At 36.5% G+C, this 23,787-nt stretch overlaps 1 protein-coding gene across 3 annotated transcripts in view; it reads right to left on the reverse strand.

Moving 5' to 3' along the window:
* SYT1 (synaptotagmin 1) overlaps positions 1–23,787 on the reverse strand; it is a 594,801-nt gene that overhangs the window by 178,686 nt on the left and 392,328 nt on the right. For all 3 annotated transcript variants that reach the window (XM_049783494.1, XM_049783492.1, XM_049783493.1), the window contains 2 exons: positions 18,784–18,951; positions 15,605–15,772 (listed from right to left, as the gene is read on the reverse strand). In XM_049783494.1, the coding sequence (XP_049639451.1) occupies positions 15,605–15,772; positions 18,784–18,951 (336 nt within the window). The remainder of the gene's footprint in view (positions 1–15,604; positions 15,773–18,783; positions 18,952–23,787) is intronic.

A 23,787-nucleotide genomic window follows, 5' to 3' on the forward strand; every position in this document is an offset into this window, starting at 1 on the left:
GTTTGAATAATTTTGTATCTGTGAGAAAAAAACCCCAGCTCTATTATAACAACCTTAAAATCAAAGTGTTTAAAGTAGTTAAAATATTCACCACTTCTGTTAAACAAGGTTCATATTTCTTGCATAGGAATTAAAAGTATTATGTATAAAGTGCAAAGTAATGATTTAGAAAAAACATTCTGAAAGGCTGTGGAAAGCAGGAGGACAAGTATGATGATAGGAGGACAAGTATCACCTCAAAGAGCATTGCCTGCTGAGTAATGGAAAATGTGAGTGTATCTTTCTTACTCAACCCAGGGTTGATCTACTGTGTCTGGGTTCTCCATTTGTCCAGAACTCCCCTGTTCTCCAACCCAATACTCAGCCTATCCTGGAGGCTGGGAGAAACATGTCCGTGAACTTTCTGCTCATCATTCTTGGTCACAGTCTGGCTGTGACGCATATGATTAGCAATGTGGAAACTTTGACAGTAGAGTGAAAAATAAAAAAGCTAACAAGTTTAATTGAGTCCTGAATTGTTTTTCTGGAGAGAAGAAAAAAGAGATAAGGCTAGTGGGAGATGGCATGTGTCAGGAGTTTTATATAGAGAAAACTGAAAACAGGCAAATCTGGGTTTTTTTCTACTTTGCCCTCACATACTTGGACAGGAGTACATGAAAGAGATATTGAGGCTCTCACAGGTCCTGCAGCAAGAGGAAAAATATTTTCCTTGGTTTCAAATGGAAGAAGAGACATGGCTTTTTTCTCCAAATTGACATATCTTGATATATACAGTATGGCTGTTCTAAAATTCATTTGGAATAAGACAGATTTATGCTTTAAAAAGAATTGTTTACCATATTGTATGATCACAACTATCTACAGTGTCTAGACTAGACAAAATATTGTAGCCTGAAATGAGGGGTGGAAATGAGAGTGACTACATTATGTTTCTTTTGGGGATGAGAGCTATCTTTTTCTGGTGGGGGGGGTTTGGGTCACACCCAGAAGTGCTGGGGGGGGGGGTTACTCCTGGCTCCATGTTCAGAAATCGCCCCTGGCAGGCACAGGGGACCATATGGGATGCCGGGATTCGAACCACCATCCTTCTGCATGAAAGGCAATCGCCTTACCTCCATGCTATCTCTCTGGCCCCAGAAAGCAATCTTATAAGATTAGATTTTTGTGATGATTTCACATAAACATGTTTAAAAACACCTCATCCAAATGGAAACAATGACTTCTATTTCAAATACATAAACTACACAAATGATTTAAAATTTTTCAATAGCATTTGGCACTTCAGAAAATGAGGCCAGGTTCCGGAGCGGTGTGCAAGTGGTAGGGCATTTGCCTTGCATGTACTAACCTAGGATGGACCGCGGTTCAGTCCCCCAGAGTCCCATATAGTCTTCCTAGCCAGGAGCGATCTCTGAGTGCATAGCCAGGATTAATCCCTGAGCATCACTGTGTGTGGCCCAAAAACAAAACAAAAAAACAAAAGAAAAAACAGAAAATGAGGCCAGAACATTGATAGGGTTTGGAGCCCGAGTTCTGCCTTATTTTATTCATGTCGTATTTTCTTCTAGCTATCAAGATGTACATAATGAAAGATCAGTTCTTTGTTTATATGGAGTTTATACTCTACGTGTGAAATCATGAAGCAAATAAGCATGGCACCTTTTTTGTAATTGTATTCTGTGACTTTGAGATTATGAATATATAATTATGTATATTTGCATATTAAAACAGGCAATATGCCTGACCGGTGAGAATCCTGGACACTAATGGGAATGAGAGGAAATACAATAAAATTTCATTTTATTTACAAAGAATCAAAATGAATTCGCATATAGACTAATCTATGATATGGGTCATTTTTCTTCAAAATGCTTACTTTGGAGATAGAAATTCCAGGTGTAATAAAAGCTGTGCTAATAAAAAATTTTCAATGATGGGAATGTTGAACTGGTGAAGGTGGGTGTTCTTTCTATGACTGAAACCCAACTACAGTCATATTTGTAATCAAGGTATTTAAATAAAGATATTAAAAAAACTTTTTACATGTATAAGAACCTTACTTATAATGCTTCAAATGGAAACAACCCAAAAGTTTACCAACATGAAAATAAAGACATAATTACAGCATATTCCTAAAATAATATAAATACTACTAAGTAATAATGAGTGAACTATTATTGTATACAACACAATGAAGACTTAAAAAAAACTTATTGGCCAAATGAAGCAAAATACAAAGATAATTCTATTTATATGTGAGTCCAAGAAAAGATACATTAATCTATGATGAGAAAAATCAAAAGGAAGTTTGCCTATAATCAATAGTCTTGCATGTTTTTTTTCAGGTTAAGTAACACTCCCCCTCGGATGGGTAGTAGCAGTTACACTGGGTATTAGTGGTTATACTCATGTCTATAATTGTTAAGACTAAGCTGTAGACAATGTGTTTCATCATGTCAATTCTCCCTCAATTATGAAAGAGATGATGTTGCTAGAAAAGACTCAGAAGAGAGCAATTAAGGAGTGTTGAAAAATATCTGGCAATCTGGGGGAAAGGTATACAAGAAGAATTTGTTCACATATTTAGAACAATGTTTTTATGCTAATAAAATGAGGCCTAAATCTAGTTAGTGAAAAAGAACTTTGCACTGAGAAGAGCTCATGTGCAGAAGCCCTTTGCTTGTCTTCTTCATGGTGGATGTCTGGTTCTTTGTCTATTGAAAAGGAGCTTCATATTAGGCAGTATGATGTCATGGAGCTGGATTTTAGGCAAGTGCTCAGGATTAATGAAAGGCAGAAAACTTTAAACTGATATCTCTAAATTCTTAAAATTTTATCAAAAAAGTCATTCCAAGCACACCTGAGTCCTGTCCCAATTGAGATAACAATTCAGTCATCCATATATAGGTACTTATTTTTGGTTAAAATTCATTTTTGATATAAAACTTATCCTTGTAGCATTTACTATTCCATGTATTTTAGTATATGAGTTGTGTATTAGCACTAATTTTAGATTCTGTTCATCACCCTACAAAAAAAACATCACTCCCATTCACTGTCATTCCTTATCTTCTTAGTCTCCACTTTGCCTTCCCATCCAACCCTCAGGCCAAGATTAATGTTCTATTTGTATGTAGAAATTTATCTCTTCTGGTTATCAGGTGAATCTGTAAGTCATTCTTCTTTTTATGGATGAATGATATTTTATCTTGTGACTAACCCACATTTTGTTTAATTATAAATTGGTTAAAAATTACAATCTTTTCACTTTTTGGGCTTTACACTTTTGGGGTATTTCAAGTTGTACTACTATGAATATTCTTGTCTAATTTTTTGCATAGGCATGAATTTTCTGTATTTCCACATAGGAGTGGAATTGCTTGGTTTTGAGAATACTCCCTATGTACTATTTTGAGACACTGCTAAACTTTCTCAATATCCTTTTCTTTTCTTTTTTTTTTGGGGGGGGGGGATCACACCCGGCAGTGTTCAGGGGTTACTCCTGGCTCTATGCTCAGAAATCACTCCTGGCAGGCTCAGGGGACCATATGGGATGCCAGGATTCGAACCACCGACCTTCTGCATGAAAGGCAAAGGCCTTACCTCCATGCTATCTCTCCGGCCTTGATCCTTTAACTTTCTTATCAGCCATGTATGAAGATTCAAATTTCTCTGTATTCTCCCCAAGTTCTGTTCTTAACAGTCTGGGTTTCATAACAACAAGTTGAACTTTGAGGTCCTTTTTGTAGTATCTAATTCATACCATGTCAGTGTTACTTGACACTCTCACTAGCTAAATCTTAGCCTGAATTGACTTTTGTGACATCTTTTTTTTATGCCTCAGAGTCTTTTTTTTCTTAATAAATTACTTTATTTAAAAACTGTGGTGGCTGGTCAGCAAGTCCATAGCCATTGGGATGCAGTGCTGAGTATGATCTCTGAGCTTTAGAGACCATTGTCCCTGGTTAGGACTATCATCCTTCCTCTCATCAAAACTTGACTTTATGCATACTTGCTTTCCTTAGGCTGCCTCAGTACTTTTACAAAAGAAAGGATATAACTATAAAAACTAGAGCAATGCCTAGTGCTAAGTGATAAAATAAGAGACTCTGATCAATATTTGGTTTTTATTTTGGGGGTCCCAATTGGTTCTCAAGAGATCACCAAGGTGGTCTCTTTTGAAAACTCTTGATCAGCTGGGCTGGTGATTCAATTCAAAGGTCGGAGGATGCAGAGATGCTAAGGTCCTTTGGGCTCAGAAATAACCTGGAAACCCTGTAATGCTTAGGAGCCTCCAGGGCTATATTTGCCAATTCTTGGGAGTGGTAGTGTGCGGGGCCAGGGATTGAACCAGGGTCAACCACATGCAAGGTGTGTGTCTTTATCCCTGTTTCATTTCTCTAGCCCTTGATTAGCATTTTGAATAAAAAAATTCATAGTTGAGAATTTATTTGATGCGGAGTCTTGTTCTCAGTGCAAATGAATTAGTTTAGTGGGTATCACTCTTCACAAAGGAGACAAAACTGTCCCATTTTATGAGAGTGTAAAGCAGTAAACCTGAGGAAATACCAGTGGTCAGTGGAGGGATGGTTGGATGCACAAAAATGAACTCTAGTGTCAGAGCTTGAATTCATCTCTTGTGCTGCTCTTTCACTGTTAAAAATAATAACTCATCAAACTATAAAGTTGATCAAACTATAAGACCAATCTTCTACACTATATTTCTAGAAACTGGCTTAAGTTCTGAATCATAAAAGACATATATATGCCAAATGAATACAAGAATAATAGAAAAAACAATTCTGCAACATCTTAAGACCTCCAGCTCAGAATTGGAAGGATACATAACCTATTTGAAGCAAACTTGCATCCATGTGAATTTGTCTGTAATTTCAGTAATTTAAGCTCTTGTTTTTCAACAGAGCCTTGTTATTCTTGCTGACTTTAGTACAAACAGTACAACTCAATTGCTGACATTTTATCTAATTGCAGAATAACAGATTGTCATAGATTAAAGATTTCACAATACAAACATTTGGCCGCTCCAAGTGAGGTAGGAGTAAGGCAGAAGGTAAAAAACATTTAATTTGAAGTATTTCACACAAAAAAGGGTGATAAAATGTTCCAAAACTTACGATAAACTCAACAGACAAGCTCACACTGTGGAACATCTCAATATGTGGAAGATGAGGGTCATGAGAGAACAAAACATTCTCCTATGGCAATCACTTCACTGCCCACTCCAAATCCTCCTCACTGTTCCAGAAGCCCAACCAAGTGCAGCAAGACAACTCTTGACTTAGATTCTCATTCTCTTTTGTTTCACATTTGTTCCTATTTTGCCTCCCACTCCTCATTTTCTGTTCTACAATTTAGAGTCACCAAATCCATACTTCCAAACTTCCTTGCTCAGCTTTATTAAAATTTTGGTGGAAAACACTGACTCCTTTTATTCTTTGTACAAATGAAAACCCAACACCTACACTCGTTTCCATGAAAACAATTAAAGGAACAAATTCATGGTACTACCTGTACCAGAAATTATGATAATTTTCCTTACAGAGACCATTTGACAGGCCAAATACTGATGCTCAAAACATTTTAATGGCTGAATAGCCACTTGAGAGCTATATTTAGTACATTTTTATTTTTGTTGTTGTTACATATGACATAGCAGTTTAGATGAGTTGGTTACAATAGGGTTGACTCTAAAGGTTTTGGTGAACAAGTTTATTTCACCTATACCATCAGAATGCCAGAGACCTTCCATTCCTGTCTTGGATAAATATCTTCTTAGCCATAAATCTTTGCCTAATGGGTAAGAACTGCTTAGAAATAACAGTTCTGGAATTAGAGGCCTAGAGTTTGTCATTATTTGATATTGTTTATTTACTTGTTTTATTTTTCTGTAGATTACAGACAAGTAAGACTATAGATCATTCAGTATATGTTTTTCACTTTGACTTGTTCCCCTTCTGACTTATCTTAAATATTAGACCATCAGATCCATTCCATTGCACCGTGAGAGTCCATCTTCTGTTGTAGCTGTTTAGTATTTCATGGCATAAATAAACCATGATTTCCTTTTCCATCCATTAGACAACTTCTATTAAGAGGAGTAAGATAGACCCTTATGATTGCTCTGATAATCACATGAGAGTATGTAAATAAAACTGAGTCAAATATTTGGCATAGCATGGATCTAGTTTCCTGTTTCAACCCTGTCCTTGAGAAGAACATACAGTATTTTTTTTTTTTTTTTTTTTTTTTTTGGTTTTTGGGCCACACCCATTTGACGCTCAGGGGTTACTCCTGGCTATGTGCTCAGAAATCGCCCCTGGCTTGGGGGGACCATATGGGACGCCGGAGGATCGAACCGAGGTCCTTCCTTGGCTAGCGCTTGCAAGGCAGACACCTTACCTCCAGCGCCACCTACCCGGCCCCGAACATACAGTATTTTAAAAACTTCTCAGTGTTCTGAAGAGAGAGGCACCAGTGTCTTTCCATCATTCAGTCTTTCCTCTCTGGACATATACTCAAATTTTCATTCCAATTTTATTGGGTCACTCATTGATAGCCTGGACACTGTAAATTTGCTTTTGTTGATCTCCTTAACTTATATAAACCAATTTTCTGTCTATTTAAATTTTGCTGTTTTACACAGGTTTACTTTGCTTAACTGTTCCCTGTCCACATACACACATCATTTCATATTGCTAATAATATATTGTAAATTTTAACTTAAACCTCTTATTTGACTCTGTAGAAATTTTTTTGTTATTTTACATTATGACATGTTACTACTATTGACCATTTTCCCTACATATTGTTAAACTTCTGTTTTATACACTAGTATTAATTTTATAGCTATTTAATAAAATGTTAATTATCATTGTCAAATTTCTTTAACAAATAAAAATGATAAAATGGTGTATAGAAAGTAAAACTTTTCAGCATTCATTAGTACTGATGAGTGAATAATAACATAACTATAACTGAGTACAGTAATGAATTTTAGAAATTTGTGTCTGGGCAGGAACTAATGTTATGCACTAAAACAAAAATGTCATCAAGATTTACTGTATTTTGATTATGTTATCTATATTTGCAATGTATTATACAATTTAAAAGGGAAAATTAGGGCTGGTGTGGTAGGGCATTTGCCTGGCATGCGCCAACCCAGAACAGACCCTGGTTTGATCCTTGGCATCCCATATGGTTCCTGGAACCTACCAGGAGTAATTTGAGTGCAGTCAGGAGTGGCCCCATATAAAGTAAAAATTATATATAAAGCATTTAGCCAAATAAGGTGGAAAGTGAAATGGCCAGTGATGAAAAATAAAAACAAAGCAAACTAGAGCACAAACAAGAACCAAGAGAAACTAGTTTGCACCAGGGTTTTTGTTTGGTTTTGCACTTAACCTCAAGTTAAGCTTAAGTTAAGTCTCTCTCCTAGAGAGAACTTATTGGAAGGTGGTCTGGTGAAATGGAGATGGAACCTCACGTATTTGCTTTTTGTTATTTGTTTTTACCTATGATGTTCATGGAAATCACATCATGAAGCAGACCATATTGATTGTGCATAAAAATACAGTTATAATTGGTGATTGAAATTCTCACCAAATTCTCTCCTGGGGAGAATTTTAGCTATGCTGTTATTGGTATTTTGAACAAGACTTTCCTGGGTTTAAGTTTAAATCTTTTCTCATTTTGCAAAACCAATGAGAATAAAATGCTTGTTTTGTAAACACTTACGATAATGTTTTTACTGGCACATAAAAGACAATAGCTCTTATTATTATTATTTGTCTTTGTAGCTTGGTAGAGAAGTTAAGGAAAATTTGAAAATGAGAGAGAGGCTGGAAACAGAGACCTTAGGTCACACAGGTACAAAAGGGAGTGAAGTAAGGCAGGTTTCCTAAGGTTTGGTAAAGAAGGAACAATGAAAGGTTATGCAAGGTCATATGAAAAATGCCTGGCGTTTCTCTCTCCATTTGCTCTTTAAATTCTAGTCAAACTTAGTAGTACTTTTCTAGATAATTCACAGTAAAAAGTGATATTGCATTTTTATTGAAAGATGCAATGAAGTGAGAATTTGGCTTCATCCATCTGTGCTTGAAATCTTTTGAAGTAGAAAAGGCAATTAAATTAATCCTGCATTCTGGATGAAGAGTTTCTGTTATTTGCCTTTTCCTATGATGTTCGTAGAAATTGCATCATGAAGCAGACAATGTTTTTATGCATAACAATAGTTATAATTCGTGATTGAAATTCTGACCAAAGACTTGAATCAAGTAAACCATAGCTAAAATCAGACATATAAAAACATCAACTACCACTATTCTGTAATAGTTGAAAATGAAAGCAATGTTTCCAATCTAACAAAGTGACACAGAGATACGAACACATTAAAATGTCATGGCCTGCGCCAGAGAGATACTACAATGGAGAAGGTGCTTGCCTTGTATACATCCTACCTGAATTCAATTCCTGGCACCCCTTTTGGTCCACCAAACCTGTTAGAAGTGATCCCTAAGTAGAGAGCCAGGGCTTGTTTGTGGCTCCAACAAACAAAAACTATATATCATGGCATAAATATATTTTAGTGCTGCTCTACCATATCTACTCCAATAACATATCTTCTAGGTATGATAAACTTGACTTTTGTTTATATTCCCTAGATTAATTTTCCATCAAATTAATTCTTTATCATTTTCCAAATAATAAGCAAAGATTTATGTTGTAGTTTTAACTGAATCTTCTTATTTTTGCTCATAAGAGGTTATTAGATAACTAAGGGGCCACCTCCAGTGAATCTCAGCTTACTGGGCTTGCGGTGGGTCAAGCTCGGGCTCATGGACCAAAATCCTTTTGAATTCCATAAAGCCAAGGATTACCCAGGTCTGAAGTAACTCAATATTACTTGGATCCTTTGAATCAGCACCTGGAGATACTCAGGAGGCCACATAGGGTTCAGACCAGCTTGAGCAGATCATATACATGTATCCTGTTTGCTCTATTATTTTCTAAACCCCTAAATCTTACTTTTAAATAAAAATTAAATTTAGCTAAACTGAGCGCTCTGTCTATATCATGGAAATAGGATAGAGGATTACAGAGAGGAAAGTAACACTGAAAATCCTATCACAAAAAAATATGCGTGCATGTGTGTGTGTGTGTGTGTGTGTGTGTATGAGAGAGAGAGAGAGAGAGAGAGTGAGAGAGCGAGAGAGAGAAATCTCTATAACCATTCATATTTACCTGTTGTGGGGGCTAGAAGGAGAGAACAATATGATTAAAAAAAAGAAGCAGAAGAGGAGAGATAACTCAACTGATTGGAGTGCAAGTGCATGTGGAACCAGATGCTCAAAACCAAGAACAGCCAAGGCAAGTGGCCAGAATATGGCTTTCATAGTAGACCAGATCCCTGATGTGGAGAGGCTCTGGGGTACCATACTACAGCTCCCTCCACACCAAACATTAATGAAGGATCCCTTTTCCCAGCAACACACTACAGTGGTGCCTGTCCCTAAAACTATTATATAGCAACAAGATTCACAGAAAAATTTATTAAATGATAAATAAAAACCTTGCCTAAATCTTCAAGATGAGTTGATGGTGTTATTAGAGAAAGATTATGAGGTTAGAATAAAACTCACCAGAGAGGCTGGTGCTATAGCACAGTGGGTAGTGCACTTGTCTTGCATATGACCGACCAAGGCTTTATCCCTAGCATCTTATATGATCCTCAGCATCTCATATATTCCCCAGCAACCCATAATCTTTATAAGCTCCCCTGATCCTACCAGAAGTAATTTCTGAGTATAGAGCCAGAAGAAATCCCTGAGCATCACTAAGTGTGGCCCAAAAAACCAAATCAAACACAAAGAAAAACCTCAACTTCTACCCACCCCCATATAAAATCTTCCCTATAGAAGCTTTCTTCAGAGACTAGAATCAGACAGTAGGAGCTGTGAGTTTGTGAGGGTGATTTTTTTTTACTTAGTTTCTCTTATGCCTTATCACTGTAAAACATGTGCTTAGAAACTTTTAGTGATGTCTCCTCATTTCACTTCTCAATGGTTTGCACATTTAATCCATCATTAAAATAACACTGTTCACTACTTAAGTGACAGACTCATCATCTTATGACTGAAAGACTGTTTGTAACCCTATCCTGGATGTATCCTACAGTATTAGCTCAGTGGGTCTGATGGAAAAAATGTAAATTTTACATACTCAGAATACAAATACTCAACAGAGTATAATAATTAAATGTTCATCCCTTAGAAGTGGTGTAGCTGGGTCATATGGGAGCTCAATTTCCAGTTTTTTGAGGAATCTCCATATTGTTTTTAATAAAGGCTGGACTAGACAGCATTCCTACCAGCAGTGAATGAGAGTTCCTTTCTCTCCACATCCCCGCCAGCACTGCTTGTTCTTTGTGATGTGCGCCAGTCTCTGTGGCATGATACGGTACATCATAGTTGTTTTGATTTGCATCTCCCTGATGATCAGTGATGTAGTACATTTTTCATATACCTTTTGGCCATTTGTATTTCTTTTTTGAGAAGTGTCTGCTCATTTATTCTCCCCATTTTTTGATAAAGTTAGATGTTTTCTTCTTGTGAAGTTTTGTCAGTACCTTGTATATTTTGGATATTAGCCCCTTATCTGATGGGTATTGGGTAAATAGTTTCTCCCATTCTGTGGTAGCTCTTGTATCCTAGGCACTATTTCCTTTGAGGTGCAGAAGCTTCTCAGCTTAATATATTCCCATCTGTTTATCTCTGCTTTCAGTTGTTTGGAGAGTGCAGTTTCCTCCTTGAAGATGCCTTTAGTCTCAATGTAATGGAGTGTTTTTACCTATGTGTCATTCTATATACCTTATAGTTTCAGTCTGATATCAAAGTCTTTAATCCATTTGGACTTGACTTTTGAGCGTGATGTTAGCTGAGGGTCTGAGTTTGCTTTATTGCACGTGGCTAACCAGTTGTGCCAAACCACAAAAGCAAGGCTTTCCTTGCCCTACTTTGGATTTCTTGCCCCTTTATCAAATTTTTTAATTGATTGTATGTCAAGCCTATTCTACTGATCTGAAGATATTTCTTTATTCCAATACCATGCTGTTTTAATAACAATTGCTTTGTGATACAATTTGAAATTGGGGAAAATAATGCCTCCCATATTCCTTTTCCCAAGGATTGCTTTAGCTATTTGTGGTATTTATTGTTCTAAGGATATACCTTAAAAACACAAAAATACAATTCAAAAATCCCTTCCTCACACCTATATTCATTGCAGCACTATTTACAATAGCAGACTCTGGAAACAACCAAGATGCCCTTCAATAGAGGAATGGCTATAAAAACTGTGATACATATATACATTAGAATATTATGCAGCCATCAGAAGAGATGATGTCTTAAAATTTTCCTATACATGGACGTACATGGAATCTTTTATGCTGAGTAAAATAAGTCAGAGAGAGAGAGAGAGAGAGAGAAGTAGACACAGAATAGTCTCACTCATCTATGGGCTTTTAAGAAAAATTAAAGACATTATTGTAATAAGGCCCAGAGACAATAGAGATGAGAGCTGGAAGGACTGGCTCACAATATGAAGCTCACCACAAGGAGTGGTGAATGCTGTTAGGGAAATAACTATACTAACAAATAGCATGACAATGTTAATGAGTGAGAGAAGTAGAATGTCAGTCTCAAATACAGGCAGGGGTGGGGAGGACAGAGGGGGCATTGGTGGTGGGAATGTTACCCTGGTGAAAGGGGTGTTTCTGTTTATGACTGAAACGCAACTACAATCATGTTTGTAATTCTAGTGCTAAAATAAAGATTTTATAAAAAAATAATTAAATGTTCTGTTTCTAAATCCCAAACTCTCCTTCCTAAGTACAGTAGCATTGTGTCAATAATTTTGATGTGGGCCGGAGAAATGGCATGGAGGTAAGGCATTTGCCTTGCATGCAGAAGGCCGGTGGTTCAAATCCCGGAATCCCATCTGGTCCCCTCAGCCTGCCAGGAGTGACTTCTGAGTGTAGAGTCAGGAGTAGCCCCTGAGCACTGCCGATGTGACCCAAAAACAAAAAACAAAAAAAAAATTTTTTTTGATGTATGAAGTTACTGCACCTTCATCATCACCAAAGTTCTAGCATCTTCCAGCTTACATCTATCCTTTTAGGCAGTTCTTTACATTGTGTCTAATTTGCCTCTTCCTCCTCTTTTCCCTGTCCCTTCCTTTGTCCTCCCAGCAATATTCATGTTATTTCTTGGATTTCTTTTCTGACTTTTAGTTCTCTTTCACTCAGCATGCATTAAATATAACATCTTAATACTATAAGATAAAAGCCAAACTAAAATATTATCATGAAAAGCATTAGTTTTTGAAAACTAAGACTTGAATATATTCACCTCTCGATGATTTTCTACAGTTAATGGCCAGAGCATGAAGAAAGCACACATCAGTGAGATTAATAATTCTTCTGACATAATTGTAATTGGAGTCTTATTTCAGTTATTTTGAGACTATTTTATACTTGAGTCTTGTCATCTAGGTATACTTTGTGAGCTAGATATCTATTTTATGAGGTTTTCAATATCATGATAAAAGGAAATAGCCACATAATAGGAAATCTACACTTACTAGTCTCATGCAGATATCAAAGAGGAAATCTTCCAGAGTTCAAAAGACTGTAATTGTAGAATTATTTCTTATTAAAAAAACTTCACAGGCATGCAATAAATACAATCACAGCAGGGAAGGGAATAGAGAAATAAATCTAGAGAAAAGTGAAAAGAAGGAAAGAAAACACAGAAAAGAATGCCCAAGTAGACCAGATCTCTCTTATTCATTGAATACACTTTAAATGAACTGGATTTTGTAGAATCTGAGTGGCTTGTCCAAGGTCTCTAAGTAAATGGCCAGTCAGGATTGAAACTCGAGAATGTTGGATTGTAAGAATAAGATTTTACAGAAAACTTTCCTTAGAAACCATTTTAGTTGGCAAGAAGCAACACAGAGAGAGATAGGAGTGAGGGAAGAGAAAGAGATACAAAAACTTAATAAGCTGGGCAATATTTAATCTCTTTACTTCAACAACTACAACAAGCCTCATAGTTCCGGAAATATAGTGGTGCATACTACATGTTTGCATAGTGAATATTTTTGAGCTAGTTGGGTGACCAAAAGCTTATGGAGAATAGTCTTAGAAGAAAAAAGAAAAATATGAGAAAAGGGAATGTGATGATTTGGGGGTAATTTTCCTAATCTTCTAGATTCCATAGTCAACCTTGTCAATTTAGCCTCAACCTGTTCATATTCAAAGAATTTTTGAGAAGGAAAAGCATTCTCTTAAAACAGAATTCTCCCCTCGCCCTCCAAATGTGAGAAACCCAGTGGAGCATGCCCTTTGTCTGTTCTCCAGGTGGAGGTGAGGAAAATCAATGACTCTCAGCATGTGGGCATTGCCAAGTACAAGATTTTTGCATTTATACTCAACTAATCAAAGAACAAAACCCTGGCAGTTCAGAAGAGCCAATAACCTTTTGTTGTTCCAACTTTGCCCCCTCCCAACTGTAAGGAATTTACACAAAGTCCAACATTTGAGTCAAACAAAAACATTCAATCATAACAAATGACTACTTTGCTAAATGATCAGAAAAATTATGGTAGAATGTCTGAATATTATTTTTATAAATATTGATTTTAGTGTAATTTTTAGTCACTTTATAGGGAAGACCTACTTGTAAGAGTAATACAATTGAATATAGAGGTTAGTATTATGCACATTATGTTTACACATATGTATCTACACAACATTTTGAATATGTATGTTTACATATATAAATATATTTTTGGTAGTACCAGGGATTTAACCCGGAGTATTTTCTCATCTTATAGAACCACATCCTTGATCCAGAAACTCAATATTTTATATTTTCCCATTCCTTTTGAAACCTAGAGCAGGGACAAATCTATCTTAGTATCTAAGGAACTAATTTTGATTAATCTATTACGTTGTAATATGTATTTTACAAAAATCAAACAGCATTTAACATAATTTAGACTGCTTTTATACAATTAAATACATTTTAGGGCACCAGTGAACTTCACTTTTTTTTTTTTGGGCCACAACCATTGGTGCTCAGGGGTTACTCCTGGCTCTGCACTCAGAATTCACTCTTGGCAGGCTTGGTGGACTATGTGGGATGCCAGGGATTAAACCTGGGTCCACCCCAGGTCCATCCTAGGTCATCCGCATGCAAGGCAAATGCCCTACTGCTGTGCTATCACTCTGGCCCCTAAAGTTCACTTTTTTCCTTTTTTGGTTTTTGCATCTCACCCAGCAGTACTCAGGAGTTACTCCTGGCTCTGTGCTCAGAAGTCACTCCTGGCAGGCACAGGGATGCCAGGGCTTGAACCCAGGTCTGTCCTGGGTTGTCCACATGCAAAGCAAATGCCCTACAGCTGTGCTATATCACTCTGACCTCTAAAGTTCACTTTTAGTACTGACCAACACATCTGTTTAAAATCTCTTTGCATTGTACTGGTTTCCAAAATAACCCAAACAAACATAGACTGAGAAGATGACCAGGGGACAGAGTAGCTGTTTCTTGAACAGTTCCGGACTCCCAAAAGGTCTGATGTTAAGGGTCTCCTAGTTCTAGGACCTTTAAGTAACTAGGACTGTCTTCTTCGGTCCCTCGGCAATAACACACACACACACACTCACACTCACCAACAGCTAAATAAAAAGAGGCTAGTCAAGGAGTTATTTCAGGAATCTACTAGCTTTGTTTGGATTGGTAGAGTTGGTCTGTTGAGACCATCACATAGAAAAATGCTAGCACCAGGCAAGCATAACATAATCAAATAGAATTGATTTTTATGTAGTTTAAATGCACTCAGGATATTGAACTTTACTTTCAAAATCACAGAAAAATTCAAGGCTAACCTATTAAAACCAAATGAAATGATATGAAGAATACTTATAAAAATGGGAGTCATTTAAAAAATGGATTTGATATCAGCCCTAGTGAATTCTATTTGATACTTCACTCATCATACATTAATCTATGTTGGATAAACAATAAACTGTCAGCAATATGCAGAAATAATCAAGGAAAAGGTCTTTTGTATCTATTTAATAATAACTATCACTCAATGGTGTGAGGCACAGAATGGTGATGGAAAAACAATAAGGTAATTTTTCGCTGTCCTTTTAAAGAAGTAGGAGTGTTGTGTGGCATTTTGTAAGTCCTCAGAAGGGAAGTGTGATTGTGTGTGTGTGTGTGTGTGTGTGTGTGTGTGTGTGCGTGTGTATGTATCTCCCTATTCATTCCACCCAATCTCAATAATTTAAGAACCTGGTGCAGAAATCTTTCTCTTTCCTTCAAATGATAATCAGAAAATTTGTCTATTTTTCATGAAGTTCTGCATTTCCCGTCCCTGTTTTGCCAGCTCTCAGAAGCTGGAAGACCATATCCCACACCTCCCTTTGCAAAAAGCAGCTCTCAGCAAATTATTTGTCTGAGTAGAAAGTGGTGAGCCCAGCTTGTCAGAGTAAAGACACTAATGTCTTTCTTACCTCTTCCTTCTCAGCACTTTGTAGATCACGCCACTCCTCAGTTACATGACCAAAATCCACAGTGTTCATAGGCACTTTAAATTCTCCAATGATGTCATGCTTGGAGAAGCGATCAAAATCATAGACAGCCATCACAAGGGTTTTGCCACCCAATTCTGAGTATGGTACCTACATTAAAAAAAAAACAAAAACAAACCATGAACATAAAATATCATGTTGCAAAACAGCTTTAAGCTTTTACTTGTTTAATTTTGCTATTTATTTTAAGAAAACAGAATAGAGGGATAACTGTGCTTGTAGATTTTCCTTAAAAGGAATCATTTGACTAATTGCTTGAAGCTTCAATTACTTGTGTGAAAATGATAACTTACAATAGTAATTTATCATTTTATTCAGAAGGTCTAGAAGCTTTGTCTTTAATAATGGCTATACTATTAGTCATGTTAAATACAAGAACAAGCCAAGACAAACTGACAACATAAATAAGTTTTTCTTGGAGAATACTTTGTTATTATAATAAAGCATGTTGCCAGACTACAATATAGTTAGAAGTAGATATTTGTGTTTCCAAAGTTCTATCTATGAAGTCTTTAAGACGCCAACACTGAATGCAGTAGCCACTTCTTAAGAGGTAGCTCAGAGTGGCAAAGGACTGAAATGAAACTCAGAAGCTGCCTCACCCACTCCCTAAAATAATCTATTGGTAGGCAAGAACTAACTGAAAAATTGATGTTTTCAACACCAGAGATGCACTATCATATAGATTTCGAAGTTCATTCTAGGTTAAGCTTATTGTGTAGGATGAGTGATGGCCAAGAGCCATGTACTGATTAATTCTTCAGCTGCTCAAATATCCCTAGGACAGATGCTCTGGGTTGGGATTCTGGTTTTTTTTTTTTGGGGGGGGGGGCTGGGGGACACACCCAGCAGTGCAAAGAGGTTACTCCTGGCTCTGCACTTAGAAGTCACTTCTGGCAGGCTAGGGACCATATAGGATGCTGGGGATCCAACTCGGATCTGACCTGAGTCTGTGGTGCTATGCTTCGGCCACCTTTTAATGACATTTTTAATTTTCAGGAAAAGCAGTTCAATTCAAAAAAGCCACCCTTCAGTAACTAGGTAAAGATGCCTTATTAAGAAATTTTTGAGACTTGGAGTGAAGGTTTGATCAACTTTCATATACTTCCTATCTTATCAGTATAAATTATTGTCATGCTCCAACAAACATAGGTCAATTCAATTCACTTTGAATATTAAGAAAGAGGGACATTGACATAGGTCAATTCAATTCACTTTGAATATTAAGAAAGAGGGACATTGATCATCAATGTACAGAAAGTTTTTGCTTTTCCAAGATTTAAAATATTGTTATTATCTATTTGAAATCTGATGGAATACAACGATTAAATTAGTAAATGGTAGGCAAAAATTTTTCTCCTTTCTTGATAGCATTTGAATACACTTTTTGGAAGAAGTAAATTTCAAAAAAAAATATGTGACAGTGGAAGGAAACTCTTTAAAATTTTATCTAAGTTGGCCACTGTCATTTTGTTGCGAAAGTAGGACTTTAAAGACCTTGGACCAGCTTTGGTGATTCTAGGGCAGGGGTCTCAAACTCGTGGCCTTCGGGCCGTTTGCAGCCCTCCGTACAACATTTTGTGGCCCGCGGCCGACCTTCAAATATCGAAGCTTTCACGATTATTCGCTTACCGAATAATCGCAATAAAAATCGCATTAGTAAGAAAAAAAAATCTCATTAAACATTTGCATACCCCGAGCAGTTCCATTCGGGGTATGCAAATGTTTAATGCAATTTTTTGCGATTTTCTTTCTTACTAATGCGATTTTTATTGCGAATATTCGGTAAGCAAAATCCCTTATGTGGCCCTGCCTCACCCCAACTTTGCCTTCTGCGGCCCCCAGGTAAATTGAGTTTGAGACGCCTGTTCTAGGGGCAACCTAGCTGGACAGTTTGGTGGTAAAGTCAAATAAATCTTAGTGCTGGGTTTCACAGTCTTAGTCAATCTGGGGCTGCCAGAACTACAATGATGGTGTTGGGTGGGGGAGAAGTCATAGAGTTTTGGAGTTCAAACTTGGGTTGCTATGTATACAAGACCTATTGACCTGAATGCTGAACTGTCTTCCCAGACCACCCTCTCTCTACTTTTAAAGATAAAGTATGTTTTAATCCTTCCACTTCAAAAACAGCAAAATAAAGCCTCACATATATTTCTGAAATTATTTTTGGACGTTTGAGCCACACCTGGCTGTTTTCAGGGTTAGTTTTTGTATGTGTTCAAAAGTGACTCTTAGTGTCTGCTAGCATATTCATGTCAATATTTCAACTTTTGTATTGTTTTAAGTAATGTATTAGAAAGCTGAAATATTAAATATATCTGCAAGAGAATTTTTTTTAATGTAGGTCTTCAAGGCAAGACATTAGATTATGTGGGTAGAGGTCTGAGGCCTGCAGATCCAATTGTGGCTATTTCATGGCCAAATTTCTCTTTGTTAACATTTGTCAACTTAGGTGTCTCATGATAAACAACACTGAGGAAAGACCAAAAGTGAGACAAAATTGTTAGGAGTATAGAAAAATATTATAGATGCAGTTTTTCTGGTAGAAAGATGAAGAGTAGTTTTAGAGGGCACAAACAGCACTGGTACAAACTGAATTTGGCAATCATGGCTATAATATCTCTTTGTTTAAACAACAGAACACATCCATTTTGTTCTGTGGTTACAAAAAGGTTTATTTTCAGGCACTTTATTTTTGGGGGAGAGGTGCACAGGAACTATATGCGGTGCTGGGGATCAATCCAGTCAGTTGCTTGCAAGGCAAACACCTTATTCCCTGGACTATATATGTGGCTGAAATTCAAGTCAGGAATGTTATTTTTTAAGGGGGAGCGACTCAAGCCTACAGGCTCACTTGGAGCTGATCTCTCCTCTTAGACAGCAACATGACCATTTAGACTTAGTTCAGACTCTGCTCCATTATGAAATGGCCAAGCTGACTCAGTCTTTGACTCCATCTAATACACAGTCTAGAATTTTCGATGGACAGGCACTAATAAAGAGAAATATTTAAGTATAATTGTCTGTGAGGCTGTCACCCAGATGAGCTGGGTCTAATTATGGAAAACAAAAGATAAAGTTATGCATCCCCCTAAAATTACCTTGAATGTAAATTGCTCATTGAAGACAGGGTTAAGGGTCTTTCGATGGACTTTTGTCTCAAATTTCTTCTTTTTGTCAGGCAGCAGAAACACTTTCACGTAAGGATCAGATGTGCCGCCCATATCCAAGGCTGGCAGCTCTGCAGCCTGGATAATTCCTACCAGCAGCTGAAATGAACAGAATCAAACACAAACATTGGTGGGATGGGGAAAGATGAATTGGCTCACAATGCTGCATTATAGGACTTCTCTCTCTTTCTCTTTGCTTGTAATAGGCCTTCATTTTCTAAAAAATGAATTTGATCACAGAAGGCAAATGAAGCGAGCTCTATAGATTCCTGAAACCCAATTATGACAGATGCAGACTCTAGGAAGCCTGGTTTATACGCACAAAAGAGGCTTTTAAAAGGTTGCTGATTACAGTTAAATATGGAATTCAGATTTGCAAAAGGGCTGCAATCAAATAACTTCCAGTTGTTAAAAGCCCTTGTGCATTATTTTTCTTTCCAGGGTATGATTTATAAGTGGAAATAAATTGTTAAACAATCACAAGTCTATAATTATAAAGTTGGAATATATTTTTTTCTGAACTTCAGAGTAACTAAATAGAAATGTTTTAGAAATTGGATAGCAGTTAGCAAAGTAAATCTAAAGCTGTCAAATTTGACTGTTCTGGATTTTTTTTTGTTTTAATTTACAAGTTTTCCAATTTACAATTACAGTTTTTCAACCTTTTATGTTAAATCCTTCGCTTAAATATAGAAAGTGAAGTCAAAGAAAAACGTAGGATGAGCATTTTTATATAAAAGGAACATTATGTATGAGATTTTTAATGCAAAGTGACTAATACTTTTTGTAGACAACAGAAATCTCTGCATTTCTTCATGCCTATTTCTGAGTGATCTATTTTGAATGAATGTGTAGACAGGCATTAATATTTTGTAGAGACAACAAAAGGTGTGAGTAAACTGTTCTAGATGCCATCAACAATTTATGTCAACATATTGCTGTAGACCCACATGGAAAACAACAAGGTGGTATAACAGACTTAACTGTTACACAATTTTTATAAACACAGTAAAGTTAGTTATACCAAAATCTTTTATACCAGCCTGGAAATATATGTTTGAAAATTTTGCCCATGGAACAGAAACACAAATTACTTCCTTAGAGTTATACCTATTTTTCTGTAAAATTAAAACCATGTTCTTAAATGCTTTTTGGTGGACTGACTTAATATTTTTCCTAAACCCTTTATTTTAAAGTTTTCATGTCTTTGTGAGTCATTGTACAATAGTAATAGAATGCTGAACTGTTGACCATAAAGGATATGTAATTAATAATAGTTCACATAGACATATTTATAAAGATATAATTAATAAAGCAATTTATCTCTTGAGTTATCAGTATTTGATATTGATTTTTAATTCCATATGAATAAGCAAAATTTTGTTTTTTTCACTTTATCTCTTTACTTTTTAGGAGTTAAGCATAAAGACTAACTCTCTTTATGAAGCATTCTTTTTTTTAGTATATCTTTATTTAAGCACCATGATGGCAAACATGTTTGTAATTGGGTTTCAGTCATAAAAAGGAACACCCCCTTTCACCAGTGCAACCTTCCCACCGCCAATGCCCCCTTTCCCTCCTCCCCCACCCTCTGTCTGCATTTGAGACAGGCATTCTATTTTTCTCACTCACTATCATTGTCATGATAGTTGTTAGCATAGTTATTTCTCTAACTGCACTCACACTCTTTAAGCTTCATATCATGGTCCAGTTCTTTCACCTTCATCTCTATTGTCTCTGAGCATTATTACAATACTGTCTTTTAGTTTTCTTAAATTCCACAGATGAGTGAGACTATTCTGTGTGTGTCTCTTTCTCTTTCCCTCTGACTTATTTCACTCAGCATAATAGTTTCCATGTCCATCCATTGTATAAGAAAATTTTATGACTTCATTTTTCCTGATGGCTGCATAATATCTCATTGTCTATATGTACCACAGTTTCCTTAGTTTTTTTTTTTAAAAAATGTTTTTGCAGTCAATTTTTGGATGTGAAGAGAAAGAATCGGAAATATACTTATAAACTCAAACTTTTAAAATATAATTTATACCTTAAAATCTTAAAATTTTGGCTCATAATTGGTGGTTACCTTTTCTACTTTCTCCATCCCTATTCCTATCCTCTGCCTAAAATATAAGTTTTACATTTTCTCCATCATGTAAGATTCTTAGTGAGAACATTTTAGGGGTTCAGCTTTGGTTAACAACATTGTAGATGTGATTATATTCTTATAGATGACACTGCCCAAATTTCATTTACCATGACTCATAGAAATGCTTTTATAAATCAGATTAACTGCAGACATTTGGGAATATTGATGCATAAAATTAAATAATAATATCAGATAGGATAGTCTACATGCTCTAAAAGCAAATATACTTTAAAATTTGTGTGATAAGAAACAATAAATGCAGTAATATTTGATGTGAAAATCTAGTGCTATTTTCAATGAGAAATCTTTTTTTTATAAAAATGATACTCAAGGCCAATTTATATTTCAAAATTAGACAAATCTGGTTGAGATATCATTAGGTATGTGCTAGAAAATAAGAAAGAATAGCTGAGTAGAAAATTTTGAATATGTGTAAGAAGGTGAATATATTTCTGAAAAACAGATTTTAAGTGAAAGTAACATAAGTTGCCCTGGAGCTTCCCTAGAATATATAAGTAAGAAAATTTCACTTATAAATAAAATCCTGAATCCTGATGGTTCAATTTTTAAGAAAGTGATAGGAATTGTTATCTATCAGTTAAATAAATTATATTTAATTAACTATAAGTGTAAGTCATGTAATTCTTTTAAATTATGAAATAATTTATAATTGTTAAACTATAAAATAATAAGGAGATTTCTTGAAAGTGTTAATACTAGAAAGGGTTATAGTGAAGCATACAATTTTTTAATGCTTTGCATGGGGTTTGAGTGATAATACAGCAGGCAGGGCTTTTACCTTACATACAGTTGACTCGAATTTAATCCCCAACATCCATAGGGTCCCTGGAGCCTGTCAAAAGTGATTCCTGAGCACAGAGCCAGGAGTAAGCCTTAAACACCCCTGTGTATGGCCCCAAAATAAAACAAAGTAGTTTTGCTTAAAATATTTTCAATTTTTACTTAGGTACTAGAGTTATAAGTATTCAAGTCTATGGTAATGTACAAATTGTTATACCAAAAAGGAACCATGACCTTCTATCACCTCATAGTTGATCATCTAAACTTGTATTTAATATGGTAGAGAATATTAATCCATCTTTTATCAGGACCTCTCTGGAAGTTTCTGAAAGTAAAACACATTATTTGAATTGTTGATTCCTAAATTACAGAATGTCTCCCACTGCTTAGTTTTACTAAGTTGACATGTCAGTTGTCAAAACTGAGCATGAGGGTTTTATTAATATAATTTCTCTCCACAATAGAGAAACCAGACATACTTAGGAATAATTGTATTTACATGCATGATGTCTTTTTCCTCACTCAACAAATGAGTAAATTAAATAGTTGAAAGTGGAGGTTTAGTCAGAGGACTTTTACAACCTTTTTGTTTAAATTAGTTGATTTCAATAATTATTTCCTACTTTTTAAATGAAACAGTTCAGCTGATGAAGGAACATTATTAATGTCTAAGAAGGCTTATTTATGAGGCAAGACTTTTCTTTTAAAAGCCAGATTCTTGTGTTGCTTCTTAATCAGGCCACTGAGAAAAAGGTTACTTAATGACATTACTTAATGGCGCTTTTTTTTTTTTTTTAAAGAAATTGAAGCAGGGATACCAGATTCATTGTCACTTTGAAGGAAGCAATATAGACATTCAAAATAAAAATGCTGGGTTTTTTAATTTTTCAGAATTGCCACCTCTTTAGTCCTAAGAGTTCACCTTGTATAATAATATGATGTAAGGGCTTCCTGACTTTGAAATTCATAGACTATTGCCAACTTTTCATCTTTGATTCTTCCCTAGCCATTTTGTTTTGAAGTCGTGGCTTGAATTTTGGCTTAATGCACAGTTGCCTCACCTGATTTGGACCTGAATCTCATGAAATCTGAGGAAAACTGTTCTGCCACACAGAGGGGAAGACAATTGGAGAAAATGCTCAGGATCAGACTGAGTGCTGAGTTCATTCGTATTCTACCTGCTAGCTGTTTGCGCCTTAAGTAAATGAAATAGGTTGAATACTGTGAATTCTAATTACAGAAGTTATATCAACAAGTAGGGGATTGCCTGTACTTAAAAACTATTTCATCAATAGCTTTGATAATTGCATATTCCCCTTTGAGCAAATGAAATGTTTAAAGTATCTTGCTGCAATTCCTTCCTTCCCTTCCCTCCCCACCCCTTCCCTACTCTCCCGGGACGTCCCCTCCTCTCCTCTCCCCTCCTTCCCTCAGCTCCTCTCCCCTCAGCTCCTCTCCCCTCCCCTCCTCTCCTCCACAACTCCTTTCTCCTCTCTTCTCTTCCCCTTCCCTCCTCCCCTCTCCTCCCCCTCACCTCCCTTCTCCCCTCCACTCCTCTCCCGTCCCCTCCCCTACTCCTTTCTCTTCCCCTTCTCTCCCCCTCCCTTTTCCTCTCCTTCCCTCCCCTCTTTCCCTCTCCTCTCCTCAGCCCCCACTTACCTTCTCCTCCCTTACCCTCCCTTCCACTCCTCTCCCCGTCCCTCCTCCTCTCTCCTACTCTCCTCCCTTCTCCTCTCCTTCCTTCCCCTTCCCTCCTTTCTTCTCCTCTCCTCTCCCTTGCTCTTCTTTCCCCTCCACTCCTCTGCCCTCCCCTCCTCTCACCTCCCCTCCTCTCCTCTGCCTTCTCCTTCTCTCCTCTGTCCTCCTCTCCCCGCTTTCTTCCCCTCTCTTTCCCCCCTCCCCTCCTTTTCTCTTCCCTTTTTTTTTTTTTTTGGACATTTGGAGGCATTTGTTTACCATAACCTCAAAGAAGTAAGAGCAAA

This window comes from Suncus etruscus, chromosome 11 (assembly GCF_024139225.1).
Source record: "Suncus etruscus isolate mSunEtr1 chromosome 11, mSunEtr1.pri.cur, whole genome shotgun sequence".
Taxonomy (NCBI): domain Eukaryota; kingdom Metazoa; phylum Chordata; class Mammalia; order Eulipotyphla; family Soricidae; genus Suncus; species Suncus etruscus.